This window comes from Carassius carassius, chromosome 30 (assembly GCF_963082965.1).
Source record: "Carassius carassius chromosome 30, fCarCar2.1, whole genome shotgun sequence".
Taxonomy (NCBI): Eukaryota; Metazoa; Chordata; class Actinopteri; order Cypriniformes; family Cyprinidae; genus Carassius; species Carassius carassius.
Window position 1 is genome coordinate 14,349,500 of NC_081784.1, and position 20,406 is coordinate 14,369,905.

Here is a 20,406-nt window from a genome sequence, read left to right on the forward strand (position 1 = left end):
TCTTTTCTTCTTTTTCCTTCACTTTTTTGATTTTTAATAACACTGTACATTTGAAATGGATCTGATTCAAGGCAAAAAACACAAGTGTTTTCAGTAAAAGAATTTGAAATAGCGTGGAATCCTCAGATCAGTCAATTAGCAGTTAATTAGCAGCGCATTAACAAGTTGTTTTAAATTATAATGCAACAGATTTCTGAATTGTCACAAAAGGCTAAATTTTAAGTGCTCATAATAAGCACTACCATTTTAAATGTTGTGGTCGGGAAGATTTCTTTCAGTGTTTTTGAAAGGGGTCATATTCAAAAGAACAGAATATATTTGAAATAGAAATCATGTGTAACATTATAAAAGTCTTTGCTGTCACTTTTGATCAATTGAATGCATCCTCGTTGAATAAAACTCTTAATTTCTTCCAAAAACAAAAATTTGACTGACTGAACCTTTTGAACAGTAGTGTATAATATAAATATCTTCTGCCACACAGTTGATCATGCAGCGTAGTTATGATCTGTTACAAATCGGTGTCTTGTTTGAATGATCTGTTAATTATTTACCTCTTTTAACATTAGACCGTTAGAGATGCATTTAATTCTCTTTCTATACTCTATATACAAGTTTATGTATGTATTTACAGTTGTTTCCACTTGTTCCCCCTCCCCCACTTGCACACACACTAGTCCTGTCTTCTCTTCTGTGTGGGTCTTATCTTTTGGGCTCAGGAAGTATTTTGAATTAACAGACTGCCTTTGAAGCCATCCACCAATGTTAACCCCACAAGTATTTCCTGTTATGGCATCGCTCTTAATCCATGAAACCAGATTTCTCATCTGTAAAGTAGATAATGTGTCTGGAAAAGCAAAAACATTTACTGTGGGTTATCATGATTAAGCAGCTTAGCCGCGACACCGAGCACTGGGGAATAGCGGCGGGAGACAGCTCCTTTCTCTCCCTCAGAAAATATCACTACTGGATTGATGCAGTGAGCTTCTCTCGAAAAACAATCAATTTCTGCCCCCGTAATAAATGGCCTGTTTGTTTGGATTCATGGCGGAGTGGAACGAGGGAGTTTTTCTTTCCTCCCCATCATGTCATACCCGCTTAATGAGCCGACTGCGCGCCTGACATTATTGACTGATAAATAACGCAGGAAATTACTTTTGATTTCATTTGTATTCACATATCACAGCGTTCCAATTAATCCGCAGCAATTTCTGCTTTCAGCATTACCTTTTATAAATGTATTCCATTTCATGGTAAATCACAGATGCTACAGCTTATTAAACCCTCTTGATCTCACACTAACCTTAATGTAACATGCACACGCTCTGCATCGCAGAGGCCTAAGAACACCGTGGCAACTGCAGGCTTCTTCTAACACATTATTTCACATGTTTTGAAACCACAAACCAAGTTAGCACAGTAATAAACACCGCCCAGCCCTGCGCTGTCCTGCTCACAGCTAAACCTACACGACTTTGCACACTGTCAGCCAGGATGTGGTCAACTAACAGCTAACCATGTTTGTCTTTTGAAAATGGTGCTAGTTCAAGTTACAAGAAGTTTTACTCTTGCCACCGTGGTTAGATGCGTTTTAAGATCATTCAAAGGCAAGACATTAGTCTTAAAGGGTTAGTTCACCCAGATAGCAAAATTATGTCATTAATAACTTACCCTCATGTTGTTCCAAACCCGTAAGACCTCCGTTTATCTTTGGAACACAGTTTAAGATATTTTAGATTTAGTCCGAGAGCTCTCAGTCCCTCCATTGAAACTGTGTGTACGGTATACGGTCCATGTCCAGAAAGGTAAGAAAAACATCATCAAAGTAGTCCATGTGACATCAGAGGGTCAGTTAGAATATTTTGAAGCGTCGAAAATACATTTTGGTCCTAAAATAGCAAAAACTACAACTTTATTCAGCATTGTCTTCTCTTCCATGTCTGTTGTGTGAGAGAGTTCAAAACAAAGCAGTCTGGATATCCGGTTTGCGAACGAATCATTCAGTTCACCAAATCGAACTGAATCGTTTTAAACGGTTCGCATCTCCAATACGCATTAATCCACAAATGACTTAAGATGTTAACTTTTTAATGTGGCTGACACTCCCTCTGAGTTCAAACAAACCAATATCCCGGAGTAATTCATTTACTCAAACAGTACACTGACTGAACTGCTGTGAAGTGAGAGCTGAAGATGAACACCGAGCTATTATTTTTCAACAAGGTGGGGAAGTCACTATGTATGTTTAAACATACTATAAACTTTGTCCTTGGAAGTAGTTGTCTGCATTTTTTATTTATTTGTTTATTATTTATTTATTTATTTAAGTTTAGTTTCTAACATCAATAATGCCAATGCCAAGAAATAAAATGAAAAGCATTTTCTTTCTAAAATTTTTTAATTAATACACTTTTTTGCACATAACCTTGAAAAACCAAAATGCGAAGCAAACAGACAAATAAATAAATCAAGTACCATATGAAGACAATTTGTCTGGCACTTTAAATAAAAGTGCAACAATATAGACCATATATAGATTATGTTTTTTGGCTGTTGAATAATGTTTTTTTTTTTTTTATACAGCATTTGACATTTGTGTCTAGGGCTGGTCCAAATACAATTTTTTGAGCTTCGATAGTAATCAACACCGAATATTCGAAACCTCGGAGGGAGGGGCTGAACATGGCATTTTTATTAGCCTATGTGGAGAACCGTTCATCCAGTCGTCTTCACGCATGGCAGGTGTGTTGCTGCGTACCCAAGGAAGTGAGAACGGTTTGTAATCGTGCCGCTCATGTGGAAATACAACTGTAACCGTACCTGACAGTCCTTAGAACTGTTTGGCCCGATATTAAAGAAAGTATCTATATTCAAGCACGAATGAAGACTGTTTCACGAGGGATGCCTGGTGTAAAAAAAAAAAAATATTCAAATCTCAAAATTGAAAATCAAATGCCAACCCACCGAACGAATATTCGAATAATCGAATATTCTGGTCCAGCCCTATTTGTGTCATGATTGAAAAGTCATGGACGTGATTGTCACCATATTGTGGGAATGACTCACCTGTTGTTTTGCTGTGAGTGTAAATGCCCACTGATTTTATAAATGAGTTATGATCTAGTCTCACAACCAGTGACGAGGATCCCCACTCATGACTCACGCTGGACAGATGTGTACTACTACTACAAGAGCAAGCTGGGGCCTTCATTTAAGAAAAGCAGGAAGGGTTTTTCATGTGCGTCTCATCCCCACCAATTTGGCCCTGTCCTGCCCTCCCCTTCCCGTCTTTTTCCTGGTAAAAAGCATAGCCATCACGGGATTCAGGCTCCAATTAGTAACCCTTTGAGCGAAGGAGTCTAAACCAGGCAGATGTACTTGTGCAGATGAATGAAGGGGGAAGCGGATGTATGTGCTTGTACTACGAGTCGGGCTGTTAAATTGGCTCTGATGATTTCCATTTTGTGGCACAATTAGATTAGAGGAAGAAATCGCTCGCTGATCAGTGGCTCTGAAATCCGTATGACACGTCTTTGATGAGCCCTTCAGTGTTGAGAGAGGGAGATAATGTGACTGAGAGGGAGAAGCCCTGTTCTCTCTAGCTCTCCCTGTCTGTCAGGGACCTTTTGAAAAGGATTTTGCTCTGAGATCGGTTTCCTATAGAAGCAGCACTGGTTAGTATCATTTGTTTGTGTGTACACCAGAAGCACTGACACAATTTTGACAAGAAAATGTGGCTATACCGGAGAGTTATATAAACTAGACTCAAGGGAGACATGTTTTCAGATCTTTAATCTGCGAGGACATTACCATGAGGATCAGTGTGTACAAACAACTACAATTCAAGCTGTTGAGGGACTTTACTGAGAGAGTCTATTCATGAGGGAATCTGTGTGGTGTGTGTTTCACAAATCACCTTTCTTTGGTGTAAAATAATGCTGTCACTATGGTATGATGATCCAATGTCTTGTCGAATGTTTAATACGGTGTACAAACATGAAATGAAAGTAGATTGTGTATGGAGATTTTCTCATTTCATTAATGAAATTCATTTTCTGCACATTGGGGTATTTAATGTTAATAACACATCTTGATTAGTTGTTATTTATTTAAAAATTTTAGTATTTGTTTACAGTGTATCTGCTATTTGATTAAATTTTCTGAATATCCACAATGTATTTGCATTGATTTTGCTGCCAATTTATAATTGAACCAACATTGTGAATGCCACATTGATGTTAATGACTTTTTTTATTTGGCCATTAAGTTGGCTAAATAGCGTGTCATTGGAATCGTTTTGTATTAAGAGAGTGTTAGGAGACATCTAAATAGTGGCAAAAACAGTTAGAGGTGGTTCAGTGGATTTGTGTGAATCAGTTCAAACTTTCCGGTTTAATGAATCGATTTAAAACTTTGATTCAGAGATTTTTTTTTTTTTTTTTTGTCATTTCTCACAGATCAATTGTTTCAATACAAATATTTCATGAATGAAAATGATGGAGTATCATGCTTTTAGTGACAAACTGTGGAATCTTGTTTGGATTACTTATTAATTTTGTGTTATACTTATTGATTTAAATATTTGAATCTATATTGGCTACAGTGGCTGTTTGGTCAAAATTATGGGTTTTCTGATTGGACAAATCCATGGCTTGAAGCAATTTCTGATCAAAAGCATAAAGTACCATTCCAAAAATTGGGGTTGTTAAAAACAATGATTTCCATTTTAATATATTTTCAAATTTAATTTGAACCTTTGTTGACGAAGCTGAATTTTCAGCAGCCGTTACCCTAGTCCTCATTATCACATGATTTCATTGTCTTCAGAAATCATTCTAATTTGTTGATTTGCTGCTCAAGAAACTTTTTAAATCATCAGTAACATAGAAAATAGCTGTGCGGATGTTCTTTTATGTTCCTTTTATGTGTCATTTTTTTTCTTCTCATTTTTGTAGAAACCATTTTTTTTTTCAGGGTTCTTTGATGAATAGAAAGTTCAAAAGAACAGCATTTATTTCAAATCTTACTGACCCCAAACTTTTAAACAATGTAATTGTGAAATTCTAAATGTATTTTATATTTTATTATACCAACCCTACTTTTTTTTTTTTTTTTTGTTAGTAGCAAAGATGAATTGAGTACACAGAGATGTTTGTGCCTGTGAGGGCAGAGTGACACTCGACATGTAACAGGCCCTTCTGATGTGACTGTTGACAGACGATTCGCTCTCTGTTTCACATGTAGTGCCGTCACTTTGAAGGGTGTAGCTGTAAGCCATATCCTCTCTTGTTCACTGCACTTGTTTCAATATTTAATGCCGAAGGTCAGCCGAGCGAAGCCACTGCCCCACATAAAGGATTGTCGAGGAGTTGTCTGTCAACTCTGAGGAGTTGTCGGCCGCTCCGTTGCCGCTCCGTTGCTCACAGTTTCTCAAGCAGACATGATGAATTGGTGGCGATTGATTGATCCTTATCAACACAGTCAAGTTTCTTTTGCGATGGCGTAACACTGCCCTCATTGTCCCTTTAAAGCTATAATGGAGATTATGTTGTGCCATTTATACAGAATATTTTGTTGTTTACTGCTGGATGTGTTTGTTTATTCGAGCGTGTTTGGACATTGTGAGACTGGATTTTATTGCAAGTCCTTCTATCGAGCTGCAGGAAAAAAAACATACAGTTGAAGCCTCTCATTGGACCACTGTTGCCTTTTGAAAAAGGCAGAAAGTTTTCCTTTTCCTCACAGGAGAGATAAGGCCAAGTGCCTGTGAGGATTACATTGGCTAAGCCCTTATCACTCCAGAAAACTCACCGCCTGCTTCAGTATGACTGCACGTTAAAATCAAGAGGAAATATCCCTCTTTTAAGTGTTCTTATTCCCATTGAAAGTCATTACTGGGGCAGAAGAAGTCTTTTTTTTTCATTCTCACTCCTGCAGACGGCTGGCTGAAGTTAGGTGGCACTAAGTGTCCTCTTTATTACAGAGACATTTCTAATATCCTCAGGCTGGTTGTTATTCTGATGGGAGGCCGTCATGGTTACAAAACATAGACTCTTGAACATCTTGATCTTAAAGGGATAAGCCCAAGACTGAAAAATATAATCTGTATACTGCTCCAACTTGTTTTGTCACCCTTAACCCATTTTTTTCTTTCAAGTGGAACACACAAGACATTTTTAATAATCTTTCTATGTAGTTGATGAATGAGGACTCAATCTCTCAAGATACTATTCGTAAAAGTTGTATTAATATATAATGTGTGTATGCACTGTTACACACACACACACACACACACACAATATATAATTTTTTTTTTATATATATATATATATCCTTGCTGCCAGTTATTGATAAAAATAATTCTTCCTTGCTAAATAAGAGTAATTTCTAGTGTGTGTGTGTGTGTGTGTGTGTGTGTGTGTGTGTATGTGTGCTCTTGTTTTTGTGACATATCAGGACATAAATTTGTATAATGACATGGGTATGACACAGGTATTACAAGGAGAGGGTGACTTATGAGGACATAACCCATGTCCCCATTTTTCAAAACGTTTATAAATCATACAGAATGAGTTTTTTTGAGAAAGTAAAAATGCACAAAGTTCCTGTGAGGGTTAGGGTTAGGTGTAGGGTTGGTGAAGGGCCATAGAATATACAGTTTGTACAGTATAAAAACCATTACGCCTATGGGATGTCAACACTTTTCACAAAAACAAACGTGTGTGTGTGTGTTTAAGCCGAATTTTCTTTTTTGGGTGAATTATTCCTTTAAGTTTCAATGTTAATATTTTTTCCCCCATCATCTTTATTTTTCCACATTTTCTTGCTCTTTCCGTCCATTCATCTTTGGATCTCAGCATGTACACGTTTTTGACGCCTGTCCTCTTTTACCCCCATTTTTCCTTAGCTTCTATTTCACTTTCCTCTGCTGTTCGTCCTTATTTCTCTCTGTCCTAACCTCCCTCCCTCCTTCCATCCATCTGTCTCTCTCAGTGAGCCCTGTGATCGCTCTCTCTCTCTCTCCTCTTCGGTCTCCCAGCGAAGCTAAAAATGAATTGTTTGCTTTGAAGTTTCATTGAGTGCTTTATTACAGGACTAAATAATGCACACATTGGCTGAGATTTTTTTTTTTCCTTCATGAAGACCTGCTTCCTGTCAGCGTACACCTGACTTCCTCAGCGATAATCAATCCTGTGTCCGGTAACCAGTCCTAAGGGGTGCTCTCTATTTGCTTTGCATTTATTGATTATGATTATGAACACAATGTCTCTGTGTGGCTATCGGCAGCTGCTCTATTATGTTTTCCATAATTATACATTAAAGTGGTCAGAAATTAGTTAAAAGCAGCCATCAGATCAAATCCTGAACCCAAGACATTAAAGTCAACATGAAACCAAATTGGCAAGGTTTACTTTATTAATACACTTCTTTGGTCATAATGTAAATGATTGATCAGTTATTACAGATAAAAAGTTTGTCCTCATAATCCTTCATCAGATAATGTGCCCTGCTTCCAAAATGATTAATGATTATATTATGTTTACTTAGTTTTAATTTAATTATTAGATGAATTACATTATTATGGTTGTTCTCTTAGGCTACTTTTACTGTTGAAGTAGTGTATAATGTTTTTGTAGTACAATTTTACTTGGGGGTTAAAAAGTTAATTGCTTGTGATTTATTGGTGTTCATTACGATTATTTCATTAACAATTCTAGAAGAGTATTGGACAAGGCATTATTCCCCACAGTCATTTGAACACCCATTCACTGATTCAAATGAAGAAATCAATAAATTGTTTCATTTACGTTTTGATATATTCTTCAAAGGGATTAAAATGAAATAGATGGAAGTTAAATTTGCTAGCCATAGAATTGGATTGTGGGTTTCTAAATAAGGAGCACCACTGTTTTCCTCTGCTTCCTTCACGTCTCTCAAGGCTTCAGTAAATTTAAGCCCTCTCAGGGTTTTGTAGTTCGCTCAGCACAGATTGCCTTAAGTGGCTTATGCCAATTGCAGTTTCTTGGTGCAGGCAGGCAGGAAGCAAGGGGAGCATTTAGCCATGCAATTACAGACAGAATGACTCCATAGGTCCTCTCTCTCTCTCTGTGTGTGTGTGAGCCTAATGTGCAGCACGGATGAGCTTCTTCTATCCTAAACTCCCCCCAACCAAACAAGCAGAGCCTAAAACAGACAGTATATTTATCAGTCCATGTGGCGTTGTGGCATCAAGCTTTTAAAGTCATGCAGAAGGGCTTCTTATACCAGCTTCCGTCATATCACACTCGTATATGCTACAACTACAAGCTGTTTCATATTTCCTGGCAAATAAGAGGCCCTTGTGCACAGGCCTTTAAAAAGTTTTGCATCTGCTAAAATAAGTAAATTAAACTTATTTAATCATATTTAATTTGTTTTTGTATTCAGTTTTCATTCTGTTCTTTTGTATAAAAGATGCATCATAATTGTGATTAAAGAGCTGTGGAGGAAGTCAGACATCTCAACGGATGCAAAAAAAGAGAAGAGAACTTTGCTGCTATTGCAGTAACTGTGAGATAGTGGCTTATACTGTATAGTGTAGATTCATACTAAATAATATGTCATTATAATGAGGAAATGCACTTCATTTTTATTATAACTTTGGGAGTTCTAGTTACTAAATGTATCTTGGCCAGCCTTATTATTCATATCAAATTTTAGGTCTGATGAAACCTTATTTGCATGAGGGGACCAGCGCTGTATTACCTTGTTTAGTTTGGCTCACAATTACAAATGCCATAGTTAAACTGGAAGAATGATGGTTTGTATTCAGTAAGGGTAAGTGTAAATCCTCTAAACAATCTAGGTTTTAAAAGCCTGGCTCTCCACCGAGATGTTTGTTTTCCTTCTGTGTAAAATGATTTCCGTTCTAATGCTCTCTGATTTTAGGGAATAAACACTGGCATAGGTTGCCTTCAGGACTTACATTATTATGAGCTTGATAAAAGGAAAATTATAGATTTTTATTTTATATTTTTTTTAAGTAGGAAACAAACATTTTCATTGGAAGCACAGTCCTGATTCGGTAAGTGCACAGTAAACTATTGTTATGTGAAGTTAGTTTAGTGTATCATAGACTCTTTGACGTAGAAAATTCAAATGGCTCTAGATGATTATGTGAGCAATAATCAGTCTTATTACATGGCTCATTGGAATACTTGATTCTGATTGGTCAGTCACCGCTTTCTGTGGCCAGATGATTTTGCATAATGTGCGCTGAACTGTTTATTTGACCATTGTCTACCAGGTCTTATCACTTCTCACATTTTTTGCTCATTATAAAATGACTACATAATAATAATAATAATAGTTTTTATTCATTATTAATGAAGGTACCTCTTAGTGTAATTTTTTATTTTTATATTTTAGCGTTTCTATGTTAAACTGGGTGATGACAGCTGGTCATTACTGGAGAATAAACCCCTCTAGGATGATACAAGGCTTTTTTTAATGACCATTTACAATACTTACACATCTGCTATATAAATATTAAATGCTATTATGTTAGCTTACATTTGTATTTGCACGTGCAGAAGCTATATCTTTGAAAACCATTTTGATCCTGATAGCTTAACCTTGTGTGATGAATCATTGATATCACAGAAACGCTGTATTATAGTAAATGTTTGTTTTCCAGTGACCTCCCCAGCTCCTCCTCTTCAGCTTCCTCTTGTGATGCTGTGCTGGAAGATGATGAGGGCTGATTCGCTATCTGACACAAGTGTTCTCTCTCTCTCTCTCTCTCTCTCTCTCTCTCTCTCTCTCTCTCCCTCTCTCTTCTCTCTCTCTCTGTCTCCCTCATTTCAGTTTCTGGTCTCAAGGGTGATGTATACCAGCGCTGCTTGTCTGCTGTTTCTAAGGGCAAACAGTCTCTAGCCTTGGCCACCGCTCTAATTATCATGGCCTTGGCAGATCAATGACTGACCCCCACCACCACCACCAGCACCACCCACACATATTGCACAAATGTGTCACTTTAGCTGTGTGTATTTCCATTAGCTTGCTCAATCATTGGTTTCTGATGAGACAGGGAGCAGCATGGCTAAGGTCCAAGGCCTCGCTAATATAATCTTCTCCATCAATTAGGTTCTGTATACTTTCAGGATAGAAAAATTCAGAATTTTTTAGAGGAGTAATTAGGAGCCGCCTGCCCCGTAGCTGCTCCAAGGAGCCAAATACATTAGTATGTACCATCTCTTTTTAAAAAGCACCAGTATCCTCGGTACTGTTGGATGTTATTACACTCATTTTCTTGTAGGGATAGAGGGTGACATTTACATAATGCAAGTTAAAATTATATATTTTTTAAAGAGAAAGCGCTGAGACATCATCCAGTTGGATCATTTAATAAACTATGTAACCAGATTCTTTTGTTAGTCTTTGAGCAGAGGTCTTTTTAATATGGGGAGCCAAAAAATATCCTTGGTGTGATTATCAGGCCTACACATAATCTGCATATTACATATTTCTACTGAATTTGAACAGAATGCCGAAATTAAATATGCTTTAATATTTTTGTTATAAAGCAAATTATTTCGATTTAATTTTTTTTTTTAAAGAGGTCCTATTATGCTCTTTTACAAAGTCTTGATTTTGCTTTGGGGGTGTACTAGAACAGGCTCTCATACTAGGTTGTTTGAAAAACATTTTTCACATTTTTACAACATCTCTCCCCAGTCTGGCATGAATGGCTCAAATAGTTTCTGTATCAAATGAAGGCCCGTCTTTTGAAATATGAAATGCGATGTGATTGGTTAACTGGGACAGTGTGTGTTGTGATTGGCACCACTCGGTGCCTGGTCAGGAAATGTAATGCCCCTTACCATAGCCACCTGCGAGCTTCAGTGTAAATATTGCGTTAATATCAAATCAGTTGGAGCGCGATTTAAACCTGGATGATTGTAACCACTCTATGTAGCCTTTATTTTCGGCTGCCGAAAATTCAGTGCATCCCTAGTAAAAAAAAACAGACAGACTATGGGTGAAATTTGCTATGATTACCCTACTTGTAAAGCATAAATTTGATTTAAACAATAGGTCTACATAATATTCACAAATGCAATTCATATGGGACATTGTATTAGCCCTACAGTTACAGCATGAAATAGCCTACTATTAAAACATATAATATGTACCTATTTTATCTCACAATTACCTTTTTTTTCTCACAAATACAAGATTATATCTCCTAGTTCAGACTTTATAACTTGATTTAACTTAAAAAGAAAAAGCAAAAAGTGTGGGATATAAACTCTGGGCAGAGAGGGCGAGGGTAAAAAAAAAACCTTCACAAGTAGATTATTTTTTTAAATCAGATTTGTAAGATATAATGTTCTAATTGCGAGAGAAAATCTGAATTTTGAAATATAAACTCAAAATTATCTTTTTTTAATTTTTATTTCATGGCTTCCATAGACTGCTACTTTAAAACTGTAATTTTCTGCCACCAGATAGGCTCCACCCACAAAATGTCATCACTATTTTGCAAACACAAAAATTGGTCTATAGTTGCCTTTAGTGGCCTTACATAATGAAATCATAATATTCATGGTTATCCCTTGTGACGACTACCCTGCCAATCATTCACAGAGTTCTTCACATCTTCCACCCCTTGTGTATTAGTTTATATAAAACATTTTGGCTTATTATGCTTTCAGATGCCAGTAAATGTCTAATACTCTTATTAACATATTCACTTCCATTCTGCAGACTTCCATCTAAAATCAACACCAAAAAAACTTCAGATTCTGTCTGGCCTGGTGATGACTTTATTCAGGTAGATTTATAAAAAAAGATTATCTATGAATACTCATTGGCCCTGTGTGTATCGCTCCAAATTATTTTTAATTGAAAATTAGCGTTACATGTTGTGATAATGTTACAGGCGTTTCATTGCTTTCCAAAACACCTGGAAGGACATGAGAGGACTTGTTGCATAATTACATGCTCCATGAGTCGATCTGTCTTGACTTTGAAAGGATAATTGCCTGAGTGTCCTGATGAAACCTTTGTAGTTGAGAGAGAAGAGAAGCCAGTGAAGTTGTGCCACCCACCACGAATGTGTGGGGCATCAAGTTGCGTCTTTCATTTCTCACAGTTATTTTTAAGTAAGGCAATTTACCCAATTGACACTGTGTACACAAAATGACTGCAGCTCTGAACTGAGGATCCGATCTGTGTAAAAGCATCATCTCTTGTCATGTTTATGGAAGTGTATATATACAAAAATCTTTAAATAGATAATATCAATGGAGAAGCGACAAGCTATATATAACCAAATCAACATGTAATCTGTTTATGGTCTTTAAAATGCAGCGAGATCATGAGTTGTTCTGGGGTCAAACCCAGGTTATTATGCTCCAGCGAGCTTCTAATTTTCTTCTTTGTTTAGAAAATGGCGTTTGCCTGACATGACCTCGGCTCAATGTTTGGAAGTGTCCTGCCTGCTATGTGATTTTGGTTTATAGCGCACATCATGTGCCGGCCGGCCCTCGCGTTGGGCGGCTGCTAATGTTTACATAATAGATGTCAGGTTGGCTGAGGCTGAAGTCCATCAACACACAGTAACTCACAGTGGACCTCGGCTCACTTCACAAACTCTGCTGTTCCCATTTAAGGCGCTTGAGCCATATTTATTAATGACCTTTAGAGCTATTTTACACAATAGCATGAGTAATGAGCTGAAAATAGTGACGAGTCTTGTTCTTTTGCGGTGGTCACAGTAGAATAGAAGGTTACACTCACCGCTGACCGTTGCCCGCGCTACATCTCTGGCCTGCTTTTGCCTTTATGAATGACTGATGTTGCTATCAAACACCCTGCCCACATTTAGTCTCATCGTTAGGCATTGACAAGAAGCACTGCTGTTGATGTTTTCATCAGGGACTCTCTCCACAGTTGCTGTCAGATGATTATTTAAACAGCCATTAATCATTAATGGCCCACTTTTGCATGCGCTCTTATGTTTCGGAGGGTGCGAGAGCCAGTTACGCTGCGTGGCACGTCGCAATAAAAAAAAAAACCTTGGAATACGGCTTATATTTCACTTTTAGCCTACATTTCTACGTGAGGGCAGGCATCCAGTTTGACAGACTTCACACTACATTGGATGTGTTTACACATTTGTTTCCTGTGGCGTACGAATGGGATTTGACAAGCCCAAAGAGTGTGTGGAGGATTAATAAGCCCAATGGTTACTCAGAAAGACTGGTGTAGAATATGTATCCACTTAAAGCAAGACGAGGCCAGACTGTGTTCTTGGCTCGTGATTCCACGTCTTCTGGCATCCCGGTGTCGACGGCGTAAATTTGCAGTAGACAATAACATATTACCACCTCTTGGCATCGTGTCGTAAATTAAAAGTAGTTTTTCTGCTCTCTGATTATTATTCTTGGCTTCTTCAGCTTCTTTGGCTGTACCCCTAATAGTTATGAGCAATTCACTGAAACAATGTCAAACAACGACTTGATGAAATCACAGCAACTGTTGATTTAAAGAGATAGTTCAGCCAAAAATGAAAAGTCTGTCTTCGTTTTCTCATCCTCATTAGACCCCATTAGGCTGTGGTTCATCTTTAGAACACATAAAGATATTTTTTATTATTCTCTCATCATATTGGTCCATCCATTGAAAATCCACACAACCAAAACTTCAACGAATCAAAAAGTTAAATTTTACTTTTACAATGTTTTTTGTATTTACTGATGCATGAAACATTTTGATCGATATTTCTTTCAAATGATATATAAATAAAAGAGAGAATATTAAAAATCTCTTAATTTGTTTTTTTGAAGATGAATGAAAGTCTTATGGGTTTGGAACAACAATGTCGAGTAATTGATGACAGAATTGTCCTTTTTGAGTGAACTATCCCTTTAACTGTGTAAAGACGTCCCAAACTTGTCAAAATCACATTGGTTGCCTTTTAGCTGTTTACATTCATCTGCTTGTTTTTTTTTTGTTTTTTATCAAAAATATGTTGATGGCAATATTATTCCAAAGTAGCATCTGTCCCCATACCAGTGTGTTAAGCAGACTGTGCAACTCATCCAGGCGAGCTTTCAACAGCAATTTCAATTTACCTTGCAAACTCCCGGCATGCTGAGGAGCGAGATGGATCCGGAGCCGGCGCGTCAGGTGCCTCTTTGTCTTGTCCAACGAATCAAGTGTTTTTTTCGCTATCTCAACAGCAGGTGAAAATCTAATTATACCAGGATAGCGAGAGGAGGCGAGCTGTTGCCATATTTTAGCAGCTCTTAATTGTGTGCTAAATAATCTGCCTCATGCATTCACTCCCATGTGGAGTCGCACCGTGAAAAATGTCTCTGTGTCTGAAAAAGTCACGGAAAGATGTTTACTTTGTTTTCCCTCTCTAAGCTTTCTTAGCGCTAGCACGTTCCCTTCCCCATCTTGAAGTCTGTCAAACTGACATTTTAACAATAAAGGGAAAACAAACAAAAACTCACCGATGCACAAATAACACCTTATCTGGAGAGTCTTCTCCCTCACTACAGTAGATGTTTTGTTATTGGATTCGAGGTGATGAATTATTACACTGGCACCTCAAGGCTTTGGACTTTCAAACATTTTTTTTAATTCCCGATAAATTCGCTCTCTGAATACTATGTACTCGGCACGTTGTGCGAACTCAAGAGCTTAAAGTTTTGATCTCTCGGGCTTCTGAGGGATCCTGCGACTGTAATTATGTAAAACCCAGCAGTTCCCTTTAGCTCTCTGATGTCCATCATGGTTAACCTCCTCATAGGGTTAATGTGTCAGGTTCGGGACTCTCTTAGTGAATGTAATTACGACCTGTCTTGTGGTGCTACAAATGAGTGCTCTGGCCCTGCCGCCCCTCGGCTCACAGAATAACACACTCCTCCTGAAGTAGCGCTGGGAAGTGCATGAGGACGGATGGCTCTCTTTAATGGACCAGCTGTCTGCGCACTCTCTGGCGATCCGGTAGTCACGTCACGCACTGCGTCTCGGATACATGTCAGGCTAATGGAGATGCTGATTATTTATGGCCATTATTGCTAAATTGCTGATTACATATTTTTCTAGTGTCTAATTTCTTTACACAGTCATTTTTATAGTTGAAGGCAGTGTCAACCTGCCAGAAAACTGACCTCACCTTTCCCTCCCACAGCTATTGAAGATAAATATAATAGCCTCGCTCTCCCTAGAGGACGGTGGTTAAGTCGTTTGGTTTTTGAAATGTATCTTGACTTGTATTCTCCTGTACCTGTCTGCTGAGAATCCATCATGATTCAAGTTATTACATTTATAAACATCGTCCATTCCTGACATGCGATTCCACGGTGAGATTTTGATAATCGATACAGTCAGCTGTGTTTGGTTTTAATTGAACTGTTGACATAAAATAAAAACACAGATTAAGTCCATCACAATGTGATACTTTGGCCCACTTGCTCTGATGGTCTCTGGATGTTTGTTATGGTTGTCTCTGTGTTCATTATAATAAAATTATTCTTTAATCTAGCACAGGCTTTTCCATTTGGCGTCTCAGTCGGATAAAGACACATTTGATGGGGCCCAGGAAGAAATCGAAAAAGAATACCGCTTTTGAAAAGAGCTGGCAGCTGTTGAGCTTTCATGTCACAGGCTGTCTGTCATTAGACTGAGCAGCGCTGTTAGATAAGGCCCTGTAGAACATGTTTCTTAAGAAAGGCAAAAGGAAACCAGATGTGATGCGGACTGTGAAGACTGTAATGTAGTAAGATGAGCAGCAAACATCAAACATCTTCCAATCCTTTTGGTATGCTCAATCCTGCGGCGTCTTCCTATTAAAATAGATTTATCTAATGTTGAATTGATGTCATTGAGACACTTTGAATAAAACTTATTCTGGTTTTTGGTTCAGTAACATGGCACTCATTTTTTCTCCAAATCTATAAAAAAAATAAAAAAAACATTAAAGAAGCAATTCATACTTAAAAAGATTTACAATAAAGGCTCTTTTTTCTTCTTCTTTGGAGAGAAAATGTTCTTCAAAAGAAAACCTTGTTAATTAATTTACTGTGGTACAATCTACAGTAAAAAAAAAAAATATGAATGAATAGTTCTTTATTTGAAATGCATTTAAATATTTTTCAAAAATTATGATTTTAAAATGTTTTTCTTTATTTGGATAGGTCACCCAAAAATGAAAAAAGTTTAACAATTTGTATGCATTTCTTTCTTTTGAAAAACAAATGTTTAATACTAGATTAAAATGATTGATTAAATCAACTGTTCACCATCAAACAGATGAGACTCCACTATATAGTTTCTTTTGGTGGCCGACAATCATCCTCTCCATCCAGGGAAGTGAAGCAGCAGTGTATTACTTGTTTAAGATGGCTGCTATGATAGCTAGGTGTCAGGTCTGTGCAATCTGCTGCGAGCAGGCCATGTATTGATCCTTCACGCGGGACTCTTACAGAGATAAAACCTGTGTATGACATGTGAAAGGGTGACGATTCTCATCTCAAGGGCTCGCTCTGCTACGGGGAAGTTCAAGCTGGCCTGCACCGAGCCAGCAGCAGGCTTCCTTTTCTCTGAGCACATGGGCTTGAGAGGGCTGGTTAGCATGCAGATTTAATAGAGAATGCTAAACATGGCCCTTTGAAAGGCTTTAATAAACTGGAGCAGATGTCTTGTGAGTAAAGGGCCCACGTCGTCTTCCACTGAATGGACCCGTCTGGATACATGCATTTCCACGTGACAGACAGCAGTAATTCATAACTGATACATTGTGCATAAGGCTTCTTTGAGTGACAGGTGACCTTTCATGTTGAGTTTGTGCTTTTTATTCCGACGGATGTCCAGAGAATTACGAAACTTTTGAAAACGGGAGGACAGTAGCACGGCAGGCTACGGCACTCTGCTCTTGCACAAAAAATAACGTTCCTTCTCAGAAAGCTGTGAAGTGGCAGTGCTGATAGAGTCGGGTTCAGGGAGGAAAGAGAGCGGCACATCCATTAAAGCAGCTTCCCTCTGGCCATCTCTCGAACTTCAAACACACCAACATTAAAGTTCCAATAATGCAGTGGGCTGATTCTCCCAAATGATGCTCGCACATCATAGCTGAGGTGTGCTAATGATGGGGAGTACTGCTGAGAGACGTACACACAGTTGGTCCATTACCTCTGCACAGACAGCATCTGAAGATACACAGGATACTGTTGGACCTGAGCCAGTATGACCACCATAATATTTGTTCTCAAAGGCATTTTAGTTTTTACTAAGTCAAGTTATTTTTACAGCTATATTATATGTTGATATGATTATAACAATCCATCAGCAGAGTGCCTTGGTTAGTTCTGAGATTTTCAGAGTTTGATTGGACACTTGAGTTATTGTTTGCCCTCCAATATTCAATTATTAAGTTATAATTATAGTAATTGTGTATTTTTTAATTGTAATTATATATACAATTATATATACATAATTTTTAGAGTTTTTTTTTTGCCCCTAGAAACAATTTTTCCTTTATTTTAGATTGTGTGTGAAGGGCAGAAATAATGTCATTAATGTTTATTTGCCATATTACAGGTTTCTCTTCATCTGTGTGCTGTATTTCAGATTGAATATGTTCAATCTACCATCTTCTTTAGTCAGTGATGGTAGTGTAATGATTGCCTAAATGACTGATGGCAGAACAAGCCTCTCAGATTCCTGTGTGTGAACGGTGTAATGGCTGATACAGTCACCTAAACACATGAAGGTCATTTCTCTCCACTCTCAGCTACAAAAGCCTCATTTGTTTTAATGGAGTGCTCTGAGCGTTAGTAAAATCCAGTGCTCCTCTAGCGGTGCACCCTTCTCTCATTCACACACTCTCTCTATTAGGTTTCTCTCTCTAATTTCTATTTTTTCCCTCTCCTTGTCATCCTGTCCCCCTTAATCTCACCTGCACTGTATCTTTGAATTTTTCCCGGCAAGAGGAACTGTATCGAAGGAATCAGGTTTAAACATAAGGGTGTTTCGTTACAAAGTCTGTATTCATTCACAAAATGAACTGAGGAGCCTCTCTTGTTTCTCTGTAAGAAAAGTCCAGACAAGACCTTTGTTTTCCACTTCATCAGATGCAAGCAAGGTTTTTTTTTTTACTCCTGTCTTTCTGGAACAAAGGCTGGAGAGCAGCCAGCACCCTCAGCTCAAATGGCTCTCTTAGGCCGTGCTATGCTAGCAAGGGGAAAATTACATCATGTCTTCAGATTGCCTCCCATGGAGCATAATACACTTTGGAAACTGTTTTTATATGGCTTACAAATTTTGCGTAATTCATACCAAATGCAAGTTTTTCCAGTTGTGATATGAACATGCTTTTTGGACTTGGTACAATGGCAGTCATAGGTTTTTTGCACTACACTATGTATTGAAATATCTTAGTATTACCATCTGACAGATGGCCGCAGTGACCAGTATTTTATTACAGGATAAATGTAATTTATAATTTATTTCGTTATTTTATAGTTTATTATTTGGTGTATTTTATTATTTATTTGTAAATTGAATTTAATTAGGTTTAATATTAATTTTATATTTTAAAAAGGTTTTATTTTTAATATAAAGGTTGTTGTTTTTTGCTTATATTTATATATTTATTTATTTATATTTATATATAATTAATTAATTATATTATAATTATATATATATAATGGTATTATTTTATTTAAATTACTTTTTTGGCTCTATTGTGTGTGTGTGTGTGTGTGTGTGTATATATATATATATATTTCGAAGTAAAGTATCAAAGTATTAGCATCTAACACTATTATATTACTATGCCAGGACACTGTCCCAACCAGTGCATTTTATTTATTTTATTACGATTATTTTAAAAATAGAAGTAAAAAAAAAAAACGTGCTTTTTTTTTTTTTTTATTCTATTGTTGTAGGTTTTTTTTTTTTTTAAGAATATAAGTAGACATCTTTTAATTTACTTTTAACAAAAAGGCTTCTCCAGTTTGTAAGATGTTCACAAAAACACTGTAGTAGCACAGGCATGAACGAGCTGTAGAAGTGCTCCTCAGAGAGTCGTGTGACCTTGCGGTCGTCCCTGTGTGACGAGGTGCCCTTTATTGTGTTGGATTGTCTCTGTGAACTCTCTCTGCTCTCTCATGGAAGCATCAGTGCAATTATGGACTATTCATCCTCATCTTCTAAAACCATAATCCTATTTGTGTCTCATCATACTCCCCATTATATCAAGCTTAGCCATGTTTACTTCACTTGGAGGAGGAACATGTATTTTTTGTTTTCTTTTTGTTCTGTTGTAATGCTGAGATTTACTGATATAGAAGCTAGAAAAGCTCCAGTCATATGTGATGTTAAGAAATAACTCAACTGGGTGTTGAACCACCTGAGATAATATAATTTGACTATCATTTTTGTCTTCTTCTAAAGGGGTTCTTCCTGACTGTATCCTTGGAGTCGATCCTGAAAGTGGCCAGACACGCTTCGGAAAACAACAAGATCTTCTGCATAAACCTGTCAGCTCCATTCATCTGTGAGTTCTTCAAGGAGGCCCTGATGAAGGTTATGCCCTATGTGGACATCCTTTTTGGCAACGAGACGGTGAGCATGGTTATGTGGACACTCACAACATAAAAAGTATATGTGAAAGAGTTTAAAGGGATAGTTCAGCTTCAGTTGCTGGTCCCCATTGATTTCCATAGTATGGAAAAAAACACTATGCAAGTCAATGGGGACCAGCAACTGAAGGTGAACTCCCTTTAACTCATCTCATCATGTAACTCTTATTTATCATTCAGTTCTTGCTGTTTATTTGATGTGGTCAGTTCTCAACAACAGTTCAGATGTGAGATTTCGCATAGACAAGGAACCCAAATGGATTCAAATTTGAAATGGATTTTAATTACACATTTTATATTTTTGTATTCATACATATAGAATAGTCATCTCACACATCAAATGCATTGTCATCCAGCACTGAGTGTTCTCATTGTGAGTGGAACACTACTCAGACCGCCTGCAGACTGGGCCATAAACAGCCTCTTACCTCAGCGTTTGAGACGCAGACACCGGAGTAATGTTCTGAGTCATCGTGGTCTCAGGTCCACGCTCTGTTCTGTGCAGGCAGAGGGGAGGTGTTACAGACTGGTAGTGTGGGGGGAAAGGTGTTTGACTTGTGCTGAGAGTCAGACCTAGCAAGTTCAAGCTTTAATTCTATATCTAAATATCTCTTCAGCACTAATTTCCATCATATGGGTAAGGGTGGGTGGTGTGACCAAAAACTCCATGTTGTGAGAAAATGTATTTCATGGTAACGTTGTGTGTGTGTGTGTGTGTGTGTATATATCCATGTTGTGAGAAAATGTATTTCATGGTAACGTGTGT

At 37.5% G+C, this 20,406-nt stretch overlaps 1 protein-coding gene across 4 annotated transcripts in view; it reads left to right on the forward strand.

The window, feature by feature from the left end:
- The window catches only part of LOC132110695 (adenosine kinase-like), a 160,210-nt gene that overhangs the window by 102,024 nt on the left and 37,780 nt on the right, over positions 1 to 20,406 (forward strand). For 3 of the 4 annotated variants that reach the window (XM_059517521.1, XM_059517523.1, XM_059517524.1), the window contains exon 7: positions 19,453 to 19,623. The exons of the other annotated variant lie outside the window; for it this stretch is intronic. In XM_059517521.1, the coding sequence (XP_059373504.1) occupies positions 19,453 to 19,623 (171 nt within the window). The remainder of the gene's footprint in view (positions 1 to 19,452; positions 19,624 to 20,406) is intronic. 4 annotated transcript variants of the gene reach the window in all.